Source organism: Erinaceus europaeus, chromosome 11, assembly GCF_950295315.1.
Source record: "Erinaceus europaeus chromosome 11, mEriEur2.1, whole genome shotgun sequence".
In the NCBI taxonomy this organism is placed as follows: Eukaryota; Metazoa; Chordata; class Mammalia; order Eulipotyphla; family Erinaceidae; genus Erinaceus; species Erinaceus europaeus.
The window spans coordinates 7,444,046-7,464,110 of NC_080172.1; the positions used below are offsets into that span (position 1 = coordinate 7,444,046).

Genomic DNA, 20,065 nt, shown 5'->3' on the forward strand with positions numbered 1-20,065 from the left:
TATAAAAAGGAAACACTGGCAAAAACCATAGGATAAAGGGGGTATAATTCCACACAGTTCCCACCACCAGAACTCTGTATCCCATCCCCTCCCCTGATAGCTTTCCTGTTCTTTATCCCTCTGGGAGTATGGATCCAGGGTCATTATGGGGTACAGAAGGTGGAAGGTCTGACTTCTGTAATTGTTTCCCTGCTGAACATGGCGTTGACAGGTCAGCCCATACTCCCAGCCTGCCTCTCTCTTTCCCTAGTGGGGCAGGGCTCTGGGGAGGTGATGTTCCAGGATGCATTGGTGAGGTTGTCTGCCCAGGGAGGGCAGAATGGTGTCATGGTAGCATCTGCAACTTGGAGGCTGAAAAGTATTAAGATGTAAAATTGATGACCTTTTTTTTTATCTGCATTGCTATCTTATTTAGACTAATTATATGATGGGAGCTGGCATTACCAAGGACTTATGTTTCTCTCTTGAATTCATTGAAACTAGTGCTGTCTCCCCCACTCCCGCCCCATCTCCCCCGATCCTAAAATGTGCTAAATTTTACCCCATGACTCCAGGTGTATCCTTTGTCTTTCCAAGTTTGTGGACACCAGAATTGATGTCCTGATTGGCCAGACCCAAGCCCTGTAACCATTCCTAGAGTTGGGAGACTGTCGCACATGACAGAGGAGAAGCTAATTAATCTTAGAAGATAATTAGCTACTGTTCCAAAAGAAACTATTGTGGGAGGCTGGGGATTACCATGCTCAAGGACCCTGGTTCAAGCCCCCTGTCCCCACCTGCAGAGGAGAATCTTCACAAGTGATGAAACAGTGCTGCAGGCATCTCTGTGTGTGTCTCTCTCTACCTCCCTTCCCCTTCCCTCTTGATTTCTCTCTATCTCAATCCAACAAGTAATAAAATATTAAAAAAAGAAATGGGTATAGATACAATAACATTAACCACCACCACTATATAGATCTTCATAGTAATAGTAATTAATATTAATAGTAATCTTCATATTAATATTAATTCCTCCTGTAGAATGCAGAGCCTTAATGAAATAATAAAAATAGTGTTTGAGTGATGATAATTTGCCTTGTAAGCAAGAATGCTGCCAAATCTTTTAATAGTCTGTGGCAGAGACACAAAGAGAGTTGGGACCAGCTCATCAAACTGGTGCCATTCACATCCATTCACAAATGGATTTTTACTGTGAGGACAGTCCAGGTAACTGGGATGTGCTTCTGACCTCAGAATTTATAGTCACTCTACTACTTTTCCCTACACAAACTTGCTGACTTCAAAGACAGAAATCTTTCTCTCACAGTTTTAGGGGTCAAGAGTTTGGAAAGTAAGATGTTTGTGGCACCAGGCTTCCTCTGAAGGTCTCAGGGAAAATCCTTCCTTGCTCTTTCTCACTCGAGGCTGGTGGTGATGATCTTTGTCTCTGGTTTACAGATAAAATCACTACTCTCTCTGCTTTTGCTTTCCCGTGGTCTCCCCTCCACCTTGTTTCTGTGTCTCTGTAGTCTGTTTCTTTTTCTCTTCCTTTAAGGACACTGGACTGTATAGATTTGGGGTCTACCCTATTTCCAGTGTGACCTTATCTTAACTTGATTACATCTTCATAGAAGTTATTTCTAAGTAAGGTCCCATTCACAGTTCTGAGCAGGCAGAATAGGGAGAATATTACTCAGCATGGTACAGTTACCTACAATCAAATGCTCTTAACACAACTGGCATGTTATAGACTGTAACAAGTATTCAATAGTCGACTCCTCATAAAAACTTAATCTTTAAAAAAAAAAACTTACTCTTCATTCTATTATTCTTAAAGTTAAAAACTGGATTTTTTTGATACTTGGTAAAAGTACTTAAGTGGATTGTAAAATTGTAGTTAGAATGTTATGCTGTTATTTTCTACTGCATCAGATCAAGTAACCACTTCTTCCTAATTATTATTATTTTTAAAGGTTTTATTTATTTATTAATGAGAAGGATAGGAGGAAAGAGAGGAAGAACCAAATGTCATTCTGGTATGAGTGCTGCTGGGGACTGAACTTGGGACCTTATGCTGGAGAGCCCAGTATCCTATCTACTGTGCCATCTCCCGGACCACTTCCTTAATTATTATTATAATCACTTCACGTCTGTTAAAATGTGAATGTTAGAGTGACAGTTTAGTGGGAAACTAAAATCTATTGAGTATGTTTGTTCATGAGGCATTATACTTTTACATACAATTTTGTTGAGTTCAAATAAGTTTGTCATTAAGAAATGGAATTGACTGAAATTAGATGAATAGCATTCATTAGTGTATTTATAAACAAAAGAAATAGGAGAGGAGTACAGCTTAGTGTAGGGTTTAGAAACCATATTTTCCTAATCCTATTTGAAAACAGTAGTCAATTGTCTTTAACTCTTTAATGAACACTCTGTGGGGAAGAAGTTAAACATGGGAAGTAGCAGTAGAACTAGGGAATCATGGTTACAGGGAAACATTTTCATGCAGATAACACAGAACTTTCTCAGTGACCAGTGTGGGACTATGTGATATCTTGGTAGAGTATAGGGGAGCTCTCCCATCCTTGGATGGAGGTCTGAGAAGATACCCTCTTGTCAGTCTCTCTCAACTGACAAAGAGGGAAAATGTCTCCCAAACTAAGCTTGCATTGTTAGTCTCTCAAGCCCACTTAAACCTCAATACTTCTCCCCATTAACTGCGGGCCATATGGCCGCCTACTTTAAGATTCAAAGTTCACCTCACCTTCTGATCACAGAGGAGAACACACCTTATCACACACTCCTAACACTGCCCTTTGATGTCCTTAATTTGCTTATCTTCTCTCTATCTTGCCTTAAATGGTTCAACCCCTCACCTCCCCTCAAACGCCTTGGGTAATTAAATGCCTGCATCAGGAGACTAATTATCTTGACCTTTATGTATCTGCATCAATTCTTGTCATACCAGCCCCCTACCATAGGGGCAAGCTGATCTTTAAGAAACCTGTAATTTCTGACAGGTTTGGTTTTCTATTTAAACCTTTGCCTACCTGCTAATAAATGAGATCTGAGATCTGAGATCTGAGCACGCTGCAGGTCTTCCTGGTGTCTTTACTTTGTGTTGTACCTTGCTCAAGCGAGAAAGATCTTTACCTTTCTCCTGGAGATCACCCCGCCAGAAAGCCGACAGACCAGTATACCATACAAGTAGTAGTGTCAGCTTCTTATAAGTCCCAGAAATGGCGGGGCAGAGGCACTGTGATGACCTCCTCAGACCTTTGAATGACAATCTTGTCCTAAACAAGAAATTGAAGACTCCCTCCAGCTTTGGGAGCTGTTTCAAGTTCTCCTAAAAGCCCTCTCTCTACATATACATATGTCATGAAAACCAGTATCAACTACAGTGGCAAGATATTTCTTTAAGTTAAAATGTTTCTGAACCGCTGCCAAGATAAAGATTTTGCCAAAATCGGCTATTTGACTGGGTTCCGTTTGTCAATCGAGGCATCTGTGAGCCATGAGAGAGCAAGAAGGCCTAGAAACCAAACCATCTAGAAGCAAAGTTCAAACGTATTATTCACCATGGTTTTGTTGAGATCATAATAATGATTTTTTATTAATTAGCCTGTTCTTTTAAAATATTTTATTAATGATTTAATAGTGATTAACACAATTGTAAGATAACAAGGGTACAATTCCATACAATTCCCACCACCAGAGTACCATCCCCTCCATTGGAAATTCCCTGTTCTTTATTCCTCTGGGAGTCAGGACCAAAGTTCTTTATGGTAGTTCTTTAAGGTAGAAGCTCCGGCTTCTGTAATTGCTTCTCTAGAGATGGACATGGATGTTGGCAGGTCAAGTCATACCCCCAGCTTATTTCTATCTTTCCTTAGTGGTGTAGAAATTAATCTTTTTCTAAGACTTCAGTGCTATGGACTTCTGGAGAGGGGGGGAGATGAAGAAGAAAATTTAACCTAAAAGAAGGAGGAAACCATTAATCTGTAAGAAAGGTAGAAGATTAAAACTCCCATTTATTGAGAAATCAGTATATACAAGCCACACTGGATAAATCTCTTTATACACATTCTCCTATATCATTTAGTATACATAGTTTTCTATTTCTTATTTTGAGACTTTGAGAAATGGTAGTTCGAATGATGCATTCTTAAAGTAACTGGCTTTTTTTTGTTTTTTTTTTTTTAATTCTCTGGTGATGGAACACAGGACTGTTCTGACGGCTACATGTGTAAAACACATTTTCAAATAAAAAATGCAACCATGGAATCAGGGTCCAGAACATCTGCCCACATACAGACCTGTCTTCCCATGGAGGTAAGTTCTTTACTCTGTTGTTGTTCTTTTTAGTTCTTCTGAAGTCTATTTAAAAAAAAATATATATATATATATATATATATATATATATATATATATATATATATCTTAAGCTTGATATATAAATGACCATCATTGTGTACTAGAATTTTGAAGGAATTTTTGTAGGAGACATATTGTCTTCTACAACAATGGAAGCAGGAACTATGATCAAGTCAAGATCCACTCTGAACCTACACAGATAGCAATGAGCTGTCACCCGTTTAATCTCTTGCATGTAAAGACCATAGATGCCATCTGTTGCCTACTGGGTTTCCTTCAGTGTAACCTCTCAGAACAATACAAGTCCATCCCAAGGTTGTTTCATCCATGCCTGGAGGCGTCTTTGCCTTGCCTGCCTTCTAACTCTCGTTCCTTTATTCCATTAGAATCTCTCAGATCTGATACCCATTCCTTAGGGGACTCTAACCTTGACTTGAACATCTTATTGAGTTGAATCTTAACCAGGTGCTAATGAGATAATGGTTTTCTTGGATATCTGTGTTTCTTTTTATAAAGATGCAACTTGTCTTATTATTAATATAGATTTAAATATGTCCATTGTAAAAAAAAAAAAGGCTAGAGAAATATATAGATTTTTTTTTTAATCTCCCGTATGTCCCATACAATAACAACATTAACCACCACCACTATATAGATCTTCATAATTTGATATAATGTGGACGCAATACACTTTGTTTAAACACAAAAAGTCTAGTGGTAGCAAGTCTCAGAGGGCGTGCTGTGTGGTTGGGTGGTGCAGATCTAAAATTTAAAATAGTAATTCCTCCTGTAGAATGCAGAGCCTTAATGAAATAATAAAAATAGTGTTAGAGTGATGATAATTTGCCTTGTAAGCAAGAATGCTGTCAAATCTTTTAATAGTCTGTGGCAGAGACACAAAGGGAGTTGGGACCAGTTCTGGAGGTAACTATTATTATTAATATTTTTGTAAATATCCTCCCACAAATCAGTGTCACACACACACACGCACACGCACACGCACACACACACACGGTTACTTTTTGCAATAGACACATCTGTACTGGACATCTTTTTACATGAGGAAACGTAGAATTCTGTAATTCTTTTTCAGTGACTGGATTACTGCCTTCCTATAGATGTATCATAGCTATGTGAAGTTAACTCCCATTTAACTGAATTTAGAAATAGAACTGGTGGGGACTAAGGGTTTTAATACCAAGGAAGAAATTGCTAAATGTTTAGAATCTTTTGAAGGAAAAATCCTTCCTCAAGACTGGTTAAGCCAGACTCTCCTGGCAGTCTCACTGCTGCCTGCTCTTTGCTGTGATACTGGTTTCTATGTGACTCTCATCTACATACAATTCATCCTGCTTAATAACTCGCTCAGAGTTATTTCTCAGAGCCATGACCACTTTCCAAGTTTTGTGACGTCGTAGAAGAACTTTTCTCATGGAAATGGCTGCACAGCAGCTGAGCTGAAGGAATGTCATCGTTCTCGCCTCCCTTCATTTTGTCTCTGTATTTGTACTTTATGGTGAAGCCCGTAGTATGATTTATCTCCCGTGTTTTTATTGCAGTATAATATACAGTAACTACTGAAGAACCATTTAAGCTAAATTAAAAACGTCACAAAGATGCAAAGGCAATCTTAAACTGTCTAAAGACGGTTGACAAACTCAGTCAGTACAGGACGTTCTACCTGGAATACCAATAAGGAGCAGCTCCTCGTTTATCAATAAACTTGCTTATCAACTAGGTGTTAGGAACAGAATCTGGCCAGTAGTGTGTAATAACAGGACACAAACTGTAATTTGGGGCTTTTTTTATAAACATCTTAAAAAATTTTTTTTTATTATCTTTATTTTGTTTGATAGAAACAGCCAGAAATCAAGAGAGAGTAAGGTGATAGAGGAGAGAGGCAGTGAGACACCTGCAACACTACTTCACCACTTGCAAAGCTTTCCCCCTGCAGGTGGGGACCAGGGACTTGAACCCAGGTCCTTGAGCACTGCAATGTGTACGCTCAACCAGGTGCACCACCTCCTGGCCCTTATAATTTGGTTTTTAAGTTAATCTTGAGGGCACTGTGACTGATAATAAGATAAGTGTCTGAGTGCTTAAATAATGATTCCCACTTTGTGGTTAGTAGAATTGACATCAAATTTGAAGTCAAATGTGTTAGAAAGCTTTCCAGTTTGTTACATAGTGACTTTAACAATACACACAGACATGATGATTTCAAAGAAGAGTTACCAGTTTTTGCCTAAGAAGTTGGCAGAGCCTTGAAAAAGTACTTGAAAGTTGTGTTGGCAATTTGAAGGAACTGATAACTTTGTGGGTGATGTTTTCACTTTACAAAGCTTGAAGATGTGTACATACTATGAACAAACGATGACAATTCAAGGAATTTTGCTTTACAAGATAGAAAATTTCCTATCATTTTATTTATTTATTTATTTATTTAGGTATTTCCCAACAAATTTCAAACATGAAGAAGTTGAAAACATTTTGCTGTAAATGTCCATGTACTCACCCCCTAGATTCTACCATTAATGTTTTGCTTTATTTTATAATTATCTTTCCACTGGTCTGCCTAGTACATTTTAGTCTTTTGATGTGTTTGTTGCTGTTAGAACAAAACTGCAGGCAAACACTCAAAAAGTAACCAGAGATGTACACAGAGGTTTAGCCCCAAGTATACTTACAGAACTTCACCATTCTTTATACTAGGAAATACCAAAACAAACAAACAAACAAACAAAAAACCTGAAATGTATAACAATCATGAATTAGCTAATTGTGGCATATTTCTAGGCAGGAACCTTGGGCTCAGTAGGTTCTGAGCATTTGCAGTTCTAACAATGTCTCAAGTGATGCTGATGCTAACGTTTCAGGAAACACGCTTTGAGAATTCAACTGAACATTGTTCTGTTGACACAGTAGAACACTTAGCATATTTGTAATATGCACAGTTCATATGCTTAATTAACATAATGTATGACAGGGTCGATATTGTAATCATCTTGATGCCTAGGTCTGGGTTTACTAGAAGCGGAATTTGACAAAAAAAATTTTATGGTGATAATATTGTGTTTTTTAAAAATTTTTATTAGTGAGTTAGTATTGATTTACAAAATTATGAAATAATGGGTATAATTCCACACCATTCCTAACACCAGAGTTCTGTGTCCCCGTCTCTTCAATGAAAACCTCAGTAGTTCTCCCAAAGTTACAAATGTGGGTTGACTATTATTTCTATAACTATCTATATTTATATGTACTTGCCCATTTTTTTTCCCCATGGTCCTGCCTTCTCTTCCTTTCTAAGTCACATTTACACCTGTTACTGCTTCTGAATGTTCTTCCTTTTTTCCTTATCTCTCTCTGGGTCCTGATGGAATTGGAGTTCAGAGTCTGGTCGTCATCTTCCCCTAACCTTTCTCCTCTGCAGGGTATGGACCAAAATTATGGGGTGCAGAAGGTGGGAGCTCCGGCTCCTGTAACTTCTTCTTTGCCGGACATGGGTGTTGGCAGGTCAATGACAAGGAGATTTCTGTTTAAGGGACTTATTAGGGATTTTTAAAAATATTTATTTATTTATTTTTCCTTTTGTTGCCCTTGTTTTTTATTGCTGCTGTAGTTATTGTTGTTGCTATTGATGTCATTGTTAGGACAGAGAGAAATGGAGAGAGAAGGAGAAGACAAAGAGGGGGAGAGAAAGATAGACAGACACCTGCAGACCTGCTTCACCACCTGTGAAACGACTTCTCTGCAGATGGAGATCCAGGGGCTCGAACCGGGATCCTTATGCCGGTCCTTGCACTTCAAGCTACATGCGCTTACCCTGCTGCATCACTGCCCGACTCCCAGGGATTTGTTTTTAGGAGCCAAAGAGTGATGGAGACATAGCAGGACCAGAACAGAAGCTAAGGAAGAATGTGGTTGGTGTCTGCTAGAGGCTAAGTCTTTGGTAGTCTCCTCTCCTAGCTCTGGAACACACACTGCAGTCAGAATCCGTTCTGGTATTTATTTATTTATTTATTTATTTGTTTATTTATTTATTTACTTTTGGCTGTTGGGCCAAGCTTTTTTTTTTTTTTATTTTTAAATTTTAAATTTTTTTTTTTATTTTTAAATTTTTTATTTAAGAAAGGATTAGTGAACAAAAGCATAAGGTAGGAGGGGTACAACTCCACACAATTCCCACCACCCAATCCCCATAACCCACCCCCTCCCATGGTAGCTTTCCCATTCTCTATCCCTCTGGGAGCATGGACCCAGGGTCGTTGAGGGTTGCAGAAGGTAGAAGGTCTGGCTTCTGTAATTGCTTCCCCGCTGAACATGGGCGTTGACTGGTCGGTCCATACCCCCAGTCTGCCTCTCTCTTTCCCTAGTAGGGTGTGTCTCTGGGGAAGCTGAGTTCCAGGACACATTGGTGGGGTCTTCAATCCAGGGAAGCCTAGCCAGCATCCTGGTGGCATCTGGAACTGCAAACTCTAGTGTAATCCTGCTTTCAGGTATATATTTTGCAGTAGTTTATGGATACGTGTGAACATAAGCCCTCTCTCACAGAAACTGGTGTATATCTAGGTTATGGGACTTTGTTAGAAAGTGAACTACCTGAGATGAAATTAGAGTGTACTATTAAAGGAAAGGTCTCACCCGAGTAATGAAGCTGAAGGGTTGTCATTCCACACGTGAAGTCTCTGGATACAGTCTGAGGTGAAGCATGTTGAGATGGCAATCGTTGCTTTGGTTAGGTTGTGATCGGCGGATGCAATGTTATTTGGTTTGGATTGGGAGATGCATACGGGAAAGTGGGCCCTATCCAAGGGTGCCAGGACTGGGGGAAGTAGGGGCTCTATAGTGAAGATGTGAGGTTCCTGCTGTCTTAGGGTTCAAAAAGACAATCAATAGTTAATATTATTATCACATTATTTGTTAATTGGGTTAACTTTGAAAAGTCCCTTTGTTATGGTTTGCTGTACAGTACCCAGTATCTTGTATATAGCTGTGCTATTGGAAGCTTCTAATCTACTTGGTCTAGGCTTTTGAGAGAGTCCGCATATCAAATACGTAGCCTATATATTAAAAAGATTCAGTTTGTCTTTTGAGAAACTTTGAGACATACAATTGATTTCCCCCTCTCATATTAATTAACTACTGATTTATATGTCTACATTTTGCTAGGAGTGTACATAAACACCATTCCCACCACCAAAGGACTGTGACCCATCCCTCCCGCCCACTCCCACCCCCCACTGGCCCAGGAAGCTACATGTCTACCCCTCACCACTCCCAGGGATTTGTTTTTAGGAGCCAAAGAGTGATGGAGACATAGCAGGACCAGAACAGAAGCTAAGGAAGAATGTGGTTGGTGTCTGCTAGAGGCTAAGTCTTTGGTAGTCTCCTCTCCTAGCTCTGGAACACACACTGCAGTCAGAATCCGTTCTGGTTTTTATTTATTTATTCATTCATTTATTTATTTATTTATTTATTTATTTATTTACTTTTGGCTGTTGGGCCAAGCTTTTTTGTTTGTTTGTTTTGTTTTTTTTGTTTTGTTTTTTTTTTAACCAGAGCACTGCTCAGGTCTAGTTTATGGTGGTTCTGGGGATTGAACCTGGGATTTTGGAGCCTTAGTCAGGAGAGTCTTTTTTGCATAACCATTATGCTCTCTACCTCCTGGGGCCAAGCATTTGTACTCTGCAACAACATTTGACTTGTCAGCCTGCTGAAGTAGAAGTGGGCATAACTTCCTAAGCAAGGTGGCTCCAGTGTTCTTGAGAGGGAGCTTTTGTGTGTTGTAACAGCTGTAACAGAACAAGAGTGGATTAAAGATGACCTGCCCATGTGACTCCCCACTTACAAACCTGAAATCTGCATCCTCACCTCCACCTTGATACCTGGAGAACAACCCAAGCTGATCACATGATCCAAGCCTGCCTGATAGTGTCAGGAGAGATGGCCTCCACCCTCGCCTCCTGCCCCTGCATGTGCAATGATAGATACAGATACAGATAGAACTTTTTTTATTTAATTTATTTATTATTTTTTTTACCACACCATTGATCAGCTCTGATATATGGTGGTGGTAGTGGCGCCTCAAGCAGGAGAGTTTTTCTACGTAACCATTATGTTGGCATGCAAAGAAGCCTGCTAAGGACCATGATTGGGCATAAAACATTTTTGTGTAGAATATTTGAGGGTTCCAGAGATGTTAACGTAGAATTGAAGACCCTGGACTATTAGTTGTCTTCAGATATCTAGCAGTCTTTTCTATGGTAACAAGAGGGTCATGATAATGTAAAAAGAACTAAGTTGGGGGTGGTAGTTGTTAAAGGGAGATAAAAGATCCACTTGTCAACACTGCATTGTAGACCACTAACAATAAAGTGATGAGAGAGAGAGAGAGAGAGTCAGAGAGGGGACTTTCTTTGTTACTTTGTTTCCAGATGGTACCAGTTCCAGTGTATGGAAATCACTGTAGACAAAACTCAAATGCTTCACATTGTTAACTTGCACAGTATTAAGCTTCCTCTCCTTTCACAAACACGTTCACCCACTAAGCAGATAGCCCTCTGGTCACTTACTAAATAAATACTGAGGTGGCTTAAAGCATCAGACCCCTGCTGAATGAGAGAAATGGACCAGTGGGAGGGGGTGGGAGCTGTGGAGAAGTGAAGAGAAAGGACATACTTCTTTCCAACGGGCAGCAGACATGCCACTTCAAGTGGAATTTTTCAAGAGGAGGCAAAGTCTTTTATTTTTGTGTGTTGGTAACAAGAAAAACCTGTCCAGACTTAAGAAGTATGCAGTATGTATGGGCTGCGAGTAGCTCTCCAGGCCACCAGTTTGTAATCGGGTCTCTAAATTACAGCAGTGAGCCCTGTATTATCTCAAAGACTAAGCAAGGAGTTCTCTGGATTCTTCTTGGAATTTAATGCTTGCTGGTTCCCTAGCTGTATATTATATTTCCCATCTGAAGATATTAAAAGGAACACCATTACCAGTAGTTGTTTCAAAGCATTTTTTTTTCAAGATTATCACATTTTACTTGTATTAGCAAGAGTCAGAGTTTTATTCAGCTCAGACATGTAGTGTGTCATTATGGGCTGAGCCTGGGAGCCATGAAGCATCAGGCATGCAAGACTGGTGCACTGCCATTGTGTATCCTTCCAGCCCTCAAAAATCGTTTTCATTTCGTTCATGTCTAATGTGATAGAGTAACTTACTCTCTTATTCTTACCAGAAGTGGCAGTTTTGATTGTGGAAAGATAGCTGTATTTTTTATTGATATGCCAGTGAGATCATCTACAATAGTTTGTAGACAATTCCAGGTTTTTAAAAGTTGAGAAAAAATTAATGGAATATATAAATAAAGTCATTTTTTAAAATCCTAATCCGTGCCTTTGAATTAAAAAATATAATCTGCCGGAGTAGATAGCATAATGGTTACACAAAGAGACTCTCATGCCTGAAGCTCTAAAAATAAATCTTATGGAATACATAGGACAATGACTTGATGTCCAGAAATCTACAAATATTTGGGTGTCAATTGTGTTGGTTTTGAGAAAGAAGAATTCTTCATAAATTAAACATATAAGATAAAATGTTGATTTTTGAAGTAGTATTGAGATTTTGCTTGTAATTTTTTTTTATTTGTGACAGCAAGTGAAACTGGCAATTTTTGAATGACATCTTTTCTTTATCTGTGACCAAGTAAAATCATTGGCTGAATTTAAAATCGTATCAAGAAAAATGAATATTTTCAATAAGATTTAACACCGGTCTTTGGGGTATCTTTTATATTTAAAACTTTTTTCCATAAATGGATGTGGGTGCTAATACATCACCTTATCAGTGTATGATTTTTTTTTATGTAACTAAAGACTTATTTATTTTCATTATTGATTTAATAATAATTAACAAGATTGTAATATGACAGGGGTATAACTCCATATAGTTCAGTCCACTAGAGTTCCGTGCATGTCCTATCTCCTCCATTGGAAGCTTCCTTATTCTTTTTCCTCTGGGAGTATTCTTTTTAGAGTGCTGAAGGTGGGAGTTTTAGCTTCTGTAATTGCTTCTCTGCTGGACATGGATGTTGGCAGGTGGATCCATTCCCCCCTGCCTGTTTCTATCTTTCCCTAGTGGGCCTAAGCCTCTGGAAAGGGGGGACTTCAGGACTCTAAGGACTTTATTTTGAAAGAATGTAAAATATTATCATCTAATGCAAGGGTGGGGAATGTCTTTTTTTCCCTGCCAACAGATATTTGGATATTTATAACATCATTTGTGAGTCAGACAAAGTTATCAGCTTAAAAATTAACATGAATTTTGGTAAGAAAAAAGCTATAGTTGCCTTGGCAGGGCCAAACCAAATGACTTCATGCACCTTATAGTCTCACAAACCAGATGCTACCTAGCCCTGCTCCAATGGTAGTAAAAAGTGACTTAACAGTTGGTCAGTTTTTTTTTAAATAAATATGAGCTAATTAAGAAAAACTCTTAAAATCTTATAGCACTAATAAAATATCTAACAATAGACGTGCGAGTAGAGATCTAGATACAAATTAAACAATTTTAATGAAAATTAATAGTTACTAACCTTTCTAATTCATATATTTATTTACAAAACAAATGCTAAATTTCAAAATATTTGGTAAGATTTTAAATTAATTCATTGCTTAATAAAGACTACAGTGAATAGGGGGCCAGGCGGTGGCACATCTGGTTAAGCGAACACATTACAGTGCACAAGGACCCAGGTTCAAGCCCTCAGTCCCCACCTGCAGGGGGAAAGCTTCATGAGTGGTGAAGCAGGGCTGCAGGTGTCTCTCTGTCTCTCTTCCTCTCTATCTCCCCCTCCTCTCTTAATTTCTCTCTGTCTCTATGCAATAATAAATAAATAAAGATAATGAATAAATAAAGATAATGAATAAATAAAGATAATAAATAAATAAAAATAATAAATAAATAAAATAATAAATTAATAAATAAATAAAGTGAATAGCATGGAAAAGCCAGGTTTATATTTTCTGTCTTAGCATTAAACTACTCTTAATAAAAGAGAACAGATGAATGTTCAATGTGGATATTGGTTGTTAGTGATCTATAGTAAATATTACTGGGCTGGAGAGACAGCCTAATGGCTATGCAAACTACTTTCATGTCTGAGGCTCTGCAGTACCAGGTTCAATCCCCAGAACCATCATAAGCCAGAGCTGAGCAGTGCTCCAGTCCTTCTGTCTGTGCCTTTCTCTGTGTATCTGTCTCATTAAAATAGAGTAAGTAAAATATATAAAAATATTATTAATGGGTGCTTAGAAGAATAGAATAAATGAAAATCTTTCCCGTACAACTAGTTTCCCAGCGGACATTGCTTTGTGTTTTGCTCTTATCTCGAACTTCTCCTTTTATGGAATTCTGAATCATTTTTATAGACAATAGAAATGGCTCAGATTTTGCAACTCAGAAGTGCATACATGTTTATTTTAAATTGGGTAACGATTTTTTCATAGTACTGAAGTTTAGATTGCTCAGTCTGAAATTTCATTCCTTCTTTAAAAAAAAAAAACTATCAGAAATGGGTATTGAGCATTTACTATCTTCACTGCCTTCAAGCCTCAGGTTGAACCTTCAGATTATATATTTTAAATGATAAGAGTCGTAAAAAATGGCAATAGTATGCTATTGGGAAAATATGAAGAGTATTTTTGTCCTAGGGCCTGTAGTCCAGTAACTGGACTTTCCTTAGATCAAGGTAGATAGAATATTATAGAGAGCCCTCAACAGAAAACAAACCTATCAGAAAGCCCCCCGAAGCATGAAGTCATGATCATCAGGAGATGATCACAGTTGCCCAAAGAATGTATTCAGAGAATGATATTCTTCTGAGCTAACTGGGGCTTCAAATATACACATTGCCCTAAGGATTTTGTAAAGTGGCTTCAAGAATGAGTTCTATTTTGTATGTCCAAAATAAGCTCATATGTCAGAATATTGGGAGGTGTTTTTCTTCTGTTTGTTTTTGTTTTTTAATAATGGAACAAATTGCAAGCCACAGTTCTCAGTGTTAACAATTTCTGTATACAATAGCTACTGTTTTTAGGTTGATGCACACATGTGTTTATCAATAGTGGATGATGAGTAATAAGCCCGATTACACCTGTACTTGAGAACATAATTGCTAAATCAATGTTAAAATACCAGAAAGTCTGTTATATCTAATGTGTGTAGATACAGATGGAAGCATATCTAGTAGTTATTTTGATTTCTATTAATTTCTACAATAAGGAGTCGAATGTTGATGGACATTTTTTGGTAACTGATTTAGAAACTGTGGCCTCTTCTGTGTGAAGCATGTGCCCCACCACTCAGCCGTATCACACACAGTGCATTTATACTTAATTACTGTTACTTAAAAAAAATTTTATTTATTTAAAAAAAGAGACATTAACAAAACCATAGGATAAGAGGGGTACAACTCCACACAGTTCCCACTACCAGATCTCCATATCCCATCCCCTCCCCAGATAGCTTTCCTATTCTTTATCCCTCTGGGAGTATGGACCCAGGATCATTATGGGATGCAGAAGGTGGAAGGTCTGGTTTCTGTAATTGCTTCCCTGCTGAACATGAGTGTTGACTGGTTGATCCATACTCCCAGCCTGCCTCTCTCTTTCCCTAGTAGGTTAGGGCTCTGGGGAATCAGAGCTCCAGGACACATTGGTGGGGTCATCTGCCCAGGGAAGTCTGGTCGGCATCATGGTGGCATCTGCAACCTATTGGCTGAAAAGAGAGTTAACATACAAAGTGAACAAATTGTTGACCAATCACGGCTGCAATAGTGCAGATGAAGTGTTGGGGGGTACTCAGTGCAGACTATTGTGTACTTTTGCTTTCAGGTATATATTTTTCCCTAGTTTATGGACACATGTGAACATAGGCTCTATCTCACCCTTACTTTTAATTGAAATTTCATTACATCGCAACATGCTGACTTCATGTGTATACAGAGAGAAGGTGCATATGTGTTGACGAATTGATTTTTAAAGAAAGTAACTATTAGTACAATCATCCCCCATTTTTTTTTGTATTTTTCAAAAGGTATTAAGAAAAATGTTTAAGAAAAACTTTCATGCCTGAGGCTCTGAGGTCCCAGGTTCAATCTCCAGCATCACCATTACCCAGAACTGAGCATACTTTGGTCCCTCTCTCTCTCTCTCTCTCTCTCTCTCTCTCTTTCTCTCTCTCCCTCCCTCTTTTTTTTTTTATTATTGATTTACAACATTATGAGATTATAGGGGAGGACCCATGCAAGGATCCCTGCCCGAGCCCCCAGCTCCCCACCTGCAGGGAAGTCACTTCACAGGTGGTGAAGCAGGTCTGCAGGTGTCTATCTTTCTCTTCCCCTCTCTGTCTTCCCCTCCTCTCTCCATTTCTCTCTGTCCTATTTTATAAAAAAAAATCAAAGAAATGGCCTCCAGGAGCAGTGGATGGATTTGTAGTGCCGGCACCGAGCCCCAGCGATAATCCTGGAGGCAAAAAAAAGATAACTTCATCCCATTCCCACTACCAGAGTTCTGTGTCCTCATGCCCCTCCAAGGGAAATTGTAATATTTATATCCAAGGTCACAGATACAAGTTGAATATATATATGTTGGCTCCAGGTTATTGCTGGGGCTCAGTGTCTGCACTACGAATCCACTGCTCCTGGAGGCCATTTTCTCCCATTTTTGTTGTTGCTGTTGTCATTGTTGCTGTTGTTGGATAGGATAGGGAGAAACCAAGAGAGGAGGGGGTGACAGAGAGGGGGAGAGAAAGACAGACACCTGCAGACCTGCTTCACGGCTGGCTTGTGAAGCGACCCCCTTGCAGGTGGGACTTGAACAGGGATCGTTGAGCCCCCGTCCTTGGGCTTCGTGCCATGTGCTCTTAACCCGGTGCGCCACCACCTGGCCCCCATGTATTCCATTTTTATTTACTTTTATGGCCCTGGCTCCACTTCCTTTCTAAATCTCTATACCTATTCCTACTTCGGAGCACTTTTTCCTCTTCTCTCTCAGAGAAGCAAATCTGTGCCTGACTTCCTCTGGTGTTTATCAGAGTCACTTCCTTTTCTGTGGTAGTGTAAAAACACAGATTCCTGATGACAAACATTACTGGTCACAGTGGAATTGGCATTCAGAGCCCCCCGGTCATCTTCCCCTATAACTCCCCACCCCCCCCGAGTAAGGGCCAAGGTTCTTTTGGGGTGCAGAAGGAAGAAGCCTGGCTTCTGTAATTGCTTCTCTGCTGGTCATGGACATAGGCAGGTCAGTTTCTATGCTCAGCATGTTTCTGTCTTTCTCTAGTGTGGTAGGGCTCTGATGAGGTGTCTCCATCTCTAAATAAATAAAATAAAATAAAACAATAAAATTGCTGTGTCTGAAGCTCTGAGGGCCCAGGTGTAATCCCCAGCATCACCATGAACCAGAGCTAAGCAGTGCTCTGGTCTCTATTTCTCTGTATGTTTCTCTCCATATCTCAATACAAATTTAAAAGATTTAAAAAAAATCAAAATCAAAATAAAACTTAATTTCATTTCATTAAAAGTAGAAACGTAGGCTGCAGAATGGGTAGTGTTCGAGAGGGAAACAGTGAAATATTCTGGAAATCAAGCCCATCTTATTAAGATTTGCAGTTTCAATAAAGTTGTGGCTCATTACATAGGTTATAGTATTTCTGAGGCAAACTATTTCTATTACTGCTATATGACAAATGTGTTTAGTCATTCGTAGAACTCACTAGCAACCACATATAGAGATGTACACTGAAGTGTTTTGAAGTATCTTAGGGATCTTAAGTCACTTAGTGTTTAAGACACTAATTCTTTGATTATATTTCAATGAAACTGGAGGAAGGAAGAGATGAAAACAACAGCAAAACAGGGTCTTTGTTTTTTATTAGTAATTGATTCACACAATTACAAGACAGCATGGTTTAAACCCCACACCATTCCCACCACCAGAGTTCTGAATCCCTACAGTTTCCGCAAGGTTTCAGACATGGGTTCACTATTATTTCCACAACTATCTTGTCTATATTTGTCCTGATAGACTTGGAGTTCAGAGCCCTCTGGTCATCTTCCCTCTATCATTTCTCCCCCACTGGAAGTATGGATGAAATTGATTTTGGGGATACAGAAAGTTCTAGCTTCTGTAATTGCTCCTCCACTGGACATGGACATTGGCAGGTGGATCCATACCCCCAGCTGGCAACAAAGGGTCTTAAAGAAACTTAGTGTTGTGCTTTGAAGCCAGGACGTCAAGACATAGAGGGAGGGTGGTATTCTAGATTCTCCTGAATTTTGTTCTTCTCAAACCCTTTGGAACCTGAGTGATATCACTTTGCACATTTCAGGTAGTGTTTTAGGTTCAGAGAGATCATACCCACATGGCCTTTCTTTTAAATGCAGAACTCAGTACTGAGCATGCATGATACCACTAAGTAGCCTTTAAAGCTGTTTCCTTTGTCTTTTTAATTTAGAGAGATAAACAGCAGTAGTGGAGACAGAGGGGCCAGGCAGTGGGGCAGCTGGGTTAGCACACACGTTACAGTGCTCAAAGACGTGGGTTCAAGCCCCTGGTCTCCAACTGTAGGGGGACACTTCGCAAGTGGTGAAGTAGGGCTGCAGGTGTCTGTCTCCCACTCTATTTCCCCCTTCTTTCTCAATTTCTCTCTGTTCCTATCCAATAATAAATAAATAAATAAATAAATAAATAAATAAATAAATAAGAGAGAGAATAGAGACAGACTCACAGAGAGGAGAGAGATCGCAATATCTCTCCACCATCCATGGAGCACCCCTCCCCCCTGGTGCTGTCCATGCTGCTCCCTTTCAGCTCAGATCAGGAGCCTTATGCATTTGGAATGCTGAGTTCTAGCAGGTGAGCTATCACTCAGCCCTTACTTAGCTTATTAGGCTTATTTCTAATCTTGAACAAGGAGAGAATCCAGTTGTTTGTTTTGTTTTTTGAAGAAAATCCAAGTTAAGTCCAGACAGAAACTAACTCGCAGTTTATTGGTCTTGCAGTAGAAAAGTCTTTGTTAAGTCACCTGGCATGCCCATTGTATTTAACTCAGCAGCAAGTTATATTAGAATGCTTCCCTTATGACTAACTCCAATATTAAGGTATTCTCTTAAAATTAAAAGTAATGTTATTTCTAGCAGAACAGGTATATTTAAGAGAATAGTGAGCTTATATTTGTGTATAAAAATCTGACAAGTTTTCATTGTGGAATGTTTGTGTCCACCTCTAAATGTAGAATAGGAATCAACTGTTTCTGAGAAAGGACACTCAGTGCATCATTTCAGTTGTTCTAATTTCATATCTCTCCTCACCCCCCCTTTTTGTAATGAGTTTGAAGTGCTTTCCATGATGCAAAGTTTTAAGAGACAATGCATTGGCTGGCAATTTCTCTCACTAGGTGATTCCCATTTCATGGAGAAATTCAAATCAGGATATCTTGATTTTTTTTTTTAACCAGATATAAAATGAAATCACTATTTAGTGACTTTTTTCAAATATTTATTTATTCCCTTTTGTTGTCATTGTTATTATTGTAGTTATTATTGATGTCGTTATTGTTGGATAGGACAGAGAGAAATTGAGAGGAGGGGCAGACATACAGGGAGAAAGACAGACTCCTGCAGACCTGCTTCACTGCCTGTGAAGTGACTCCCCTGCAGGTGGGGGATCCAGGGGCTGGAACTGGGATCCTTAAGCCGGTCCTTGCGCTTTGCACCAGGTGCACTTAAGCCACTGCGCTACCGCCCGACTCCCCTTAGTGATTTTTTTTTTATCATAATTTAGGTTTTTTAAACATCAGTGGAAACTCCATATCTGTAGAGGGATACATTACTTGGAATATATCACAAAGAGATTTGATGTCACTGTACAATATCCTCAGACATAGGATGTTGGCATAACCTACCAGAAGGCATCTAGTACCTTCGATTGCCCTAAAGATTAAATAGATTATAGGATATTTGATTATTTGGGGTGGGGATGATTCCATTAACTATATTGATATTTAATTGAAAGAGTTGTCACTCATTACATGAAGTGCCCTGGAATACTTGCTAAAGTTTCCTTCTGTATTTATGTGCCTAAGAGTGAATAATGACTTGACCTTATAGCAAATGGAAAAAGATTTTCAAAGTAGAAAGCTCAGGTTAAAAACTCTTACGTGGGAAGCACCAAAGTATTAGTAAAGGTGTCATCTTTGATTGCATAAACAGACAGAAAACTTCAATAATGTGTTTCCATTTGACACTTATCAATTTGCTGTTTCAGAGATAGTCTTTTTTTTAATTTTTTTTTTTAGGAAATTGTCCTATGTTTTTGTGAAGGAAAATTTATTGTGTATGCACTCAAAGAAGTTTCATCTAGTTCAAGCTGACCTCAATAGTGCCCTAGACTAGAGATTACAGCCCTGTGGTTTAGAATGCTTTAGAGAAAGTAGGAAGGTTGTCACACTGGCCGCCATATCACATAATGAACATCTGGATAGATACCTGATGGAATTCTTTCTTTGTCCCATGGATTCCCATGGATTGACAGCCTGGCCAAATACATCTGGCTTCTATGCTCTTGTTGCTTAACTCTAGCTTTTTTTTTTTTTAATCTGATTTTAGTCTTCCTCCATTTTCTTTCTATTTATTTATTCCCTTTTG

General features: G+C 38.9%; 1 protein-coding gene across 3 annotated transcripts in view; it reads left to right on the forward strand.

Moving 5' to 3' along the window:
• ATG10 (autophagy related 10) overlaps window positions 1–20,065 on the forward strand; it is a 362,807-nt gene that overhangs the window by 171,441 nt on the left and 171,301 nt on the right. For all 3 annotated transcript variants that reach the window (XM_060201123.1, XM_007518781.3, XM_060201122.1), the window contains one exon: window positions 4,210–4,317. In XM_060201123.1, coding sequence (XP_060057106.1) covers window positions 4,210–4,317 — 108 coding nt within the window. The remainder of the gene's footprint in view (window positions 1–4,209; window positions 4,318–20,065) is intronic.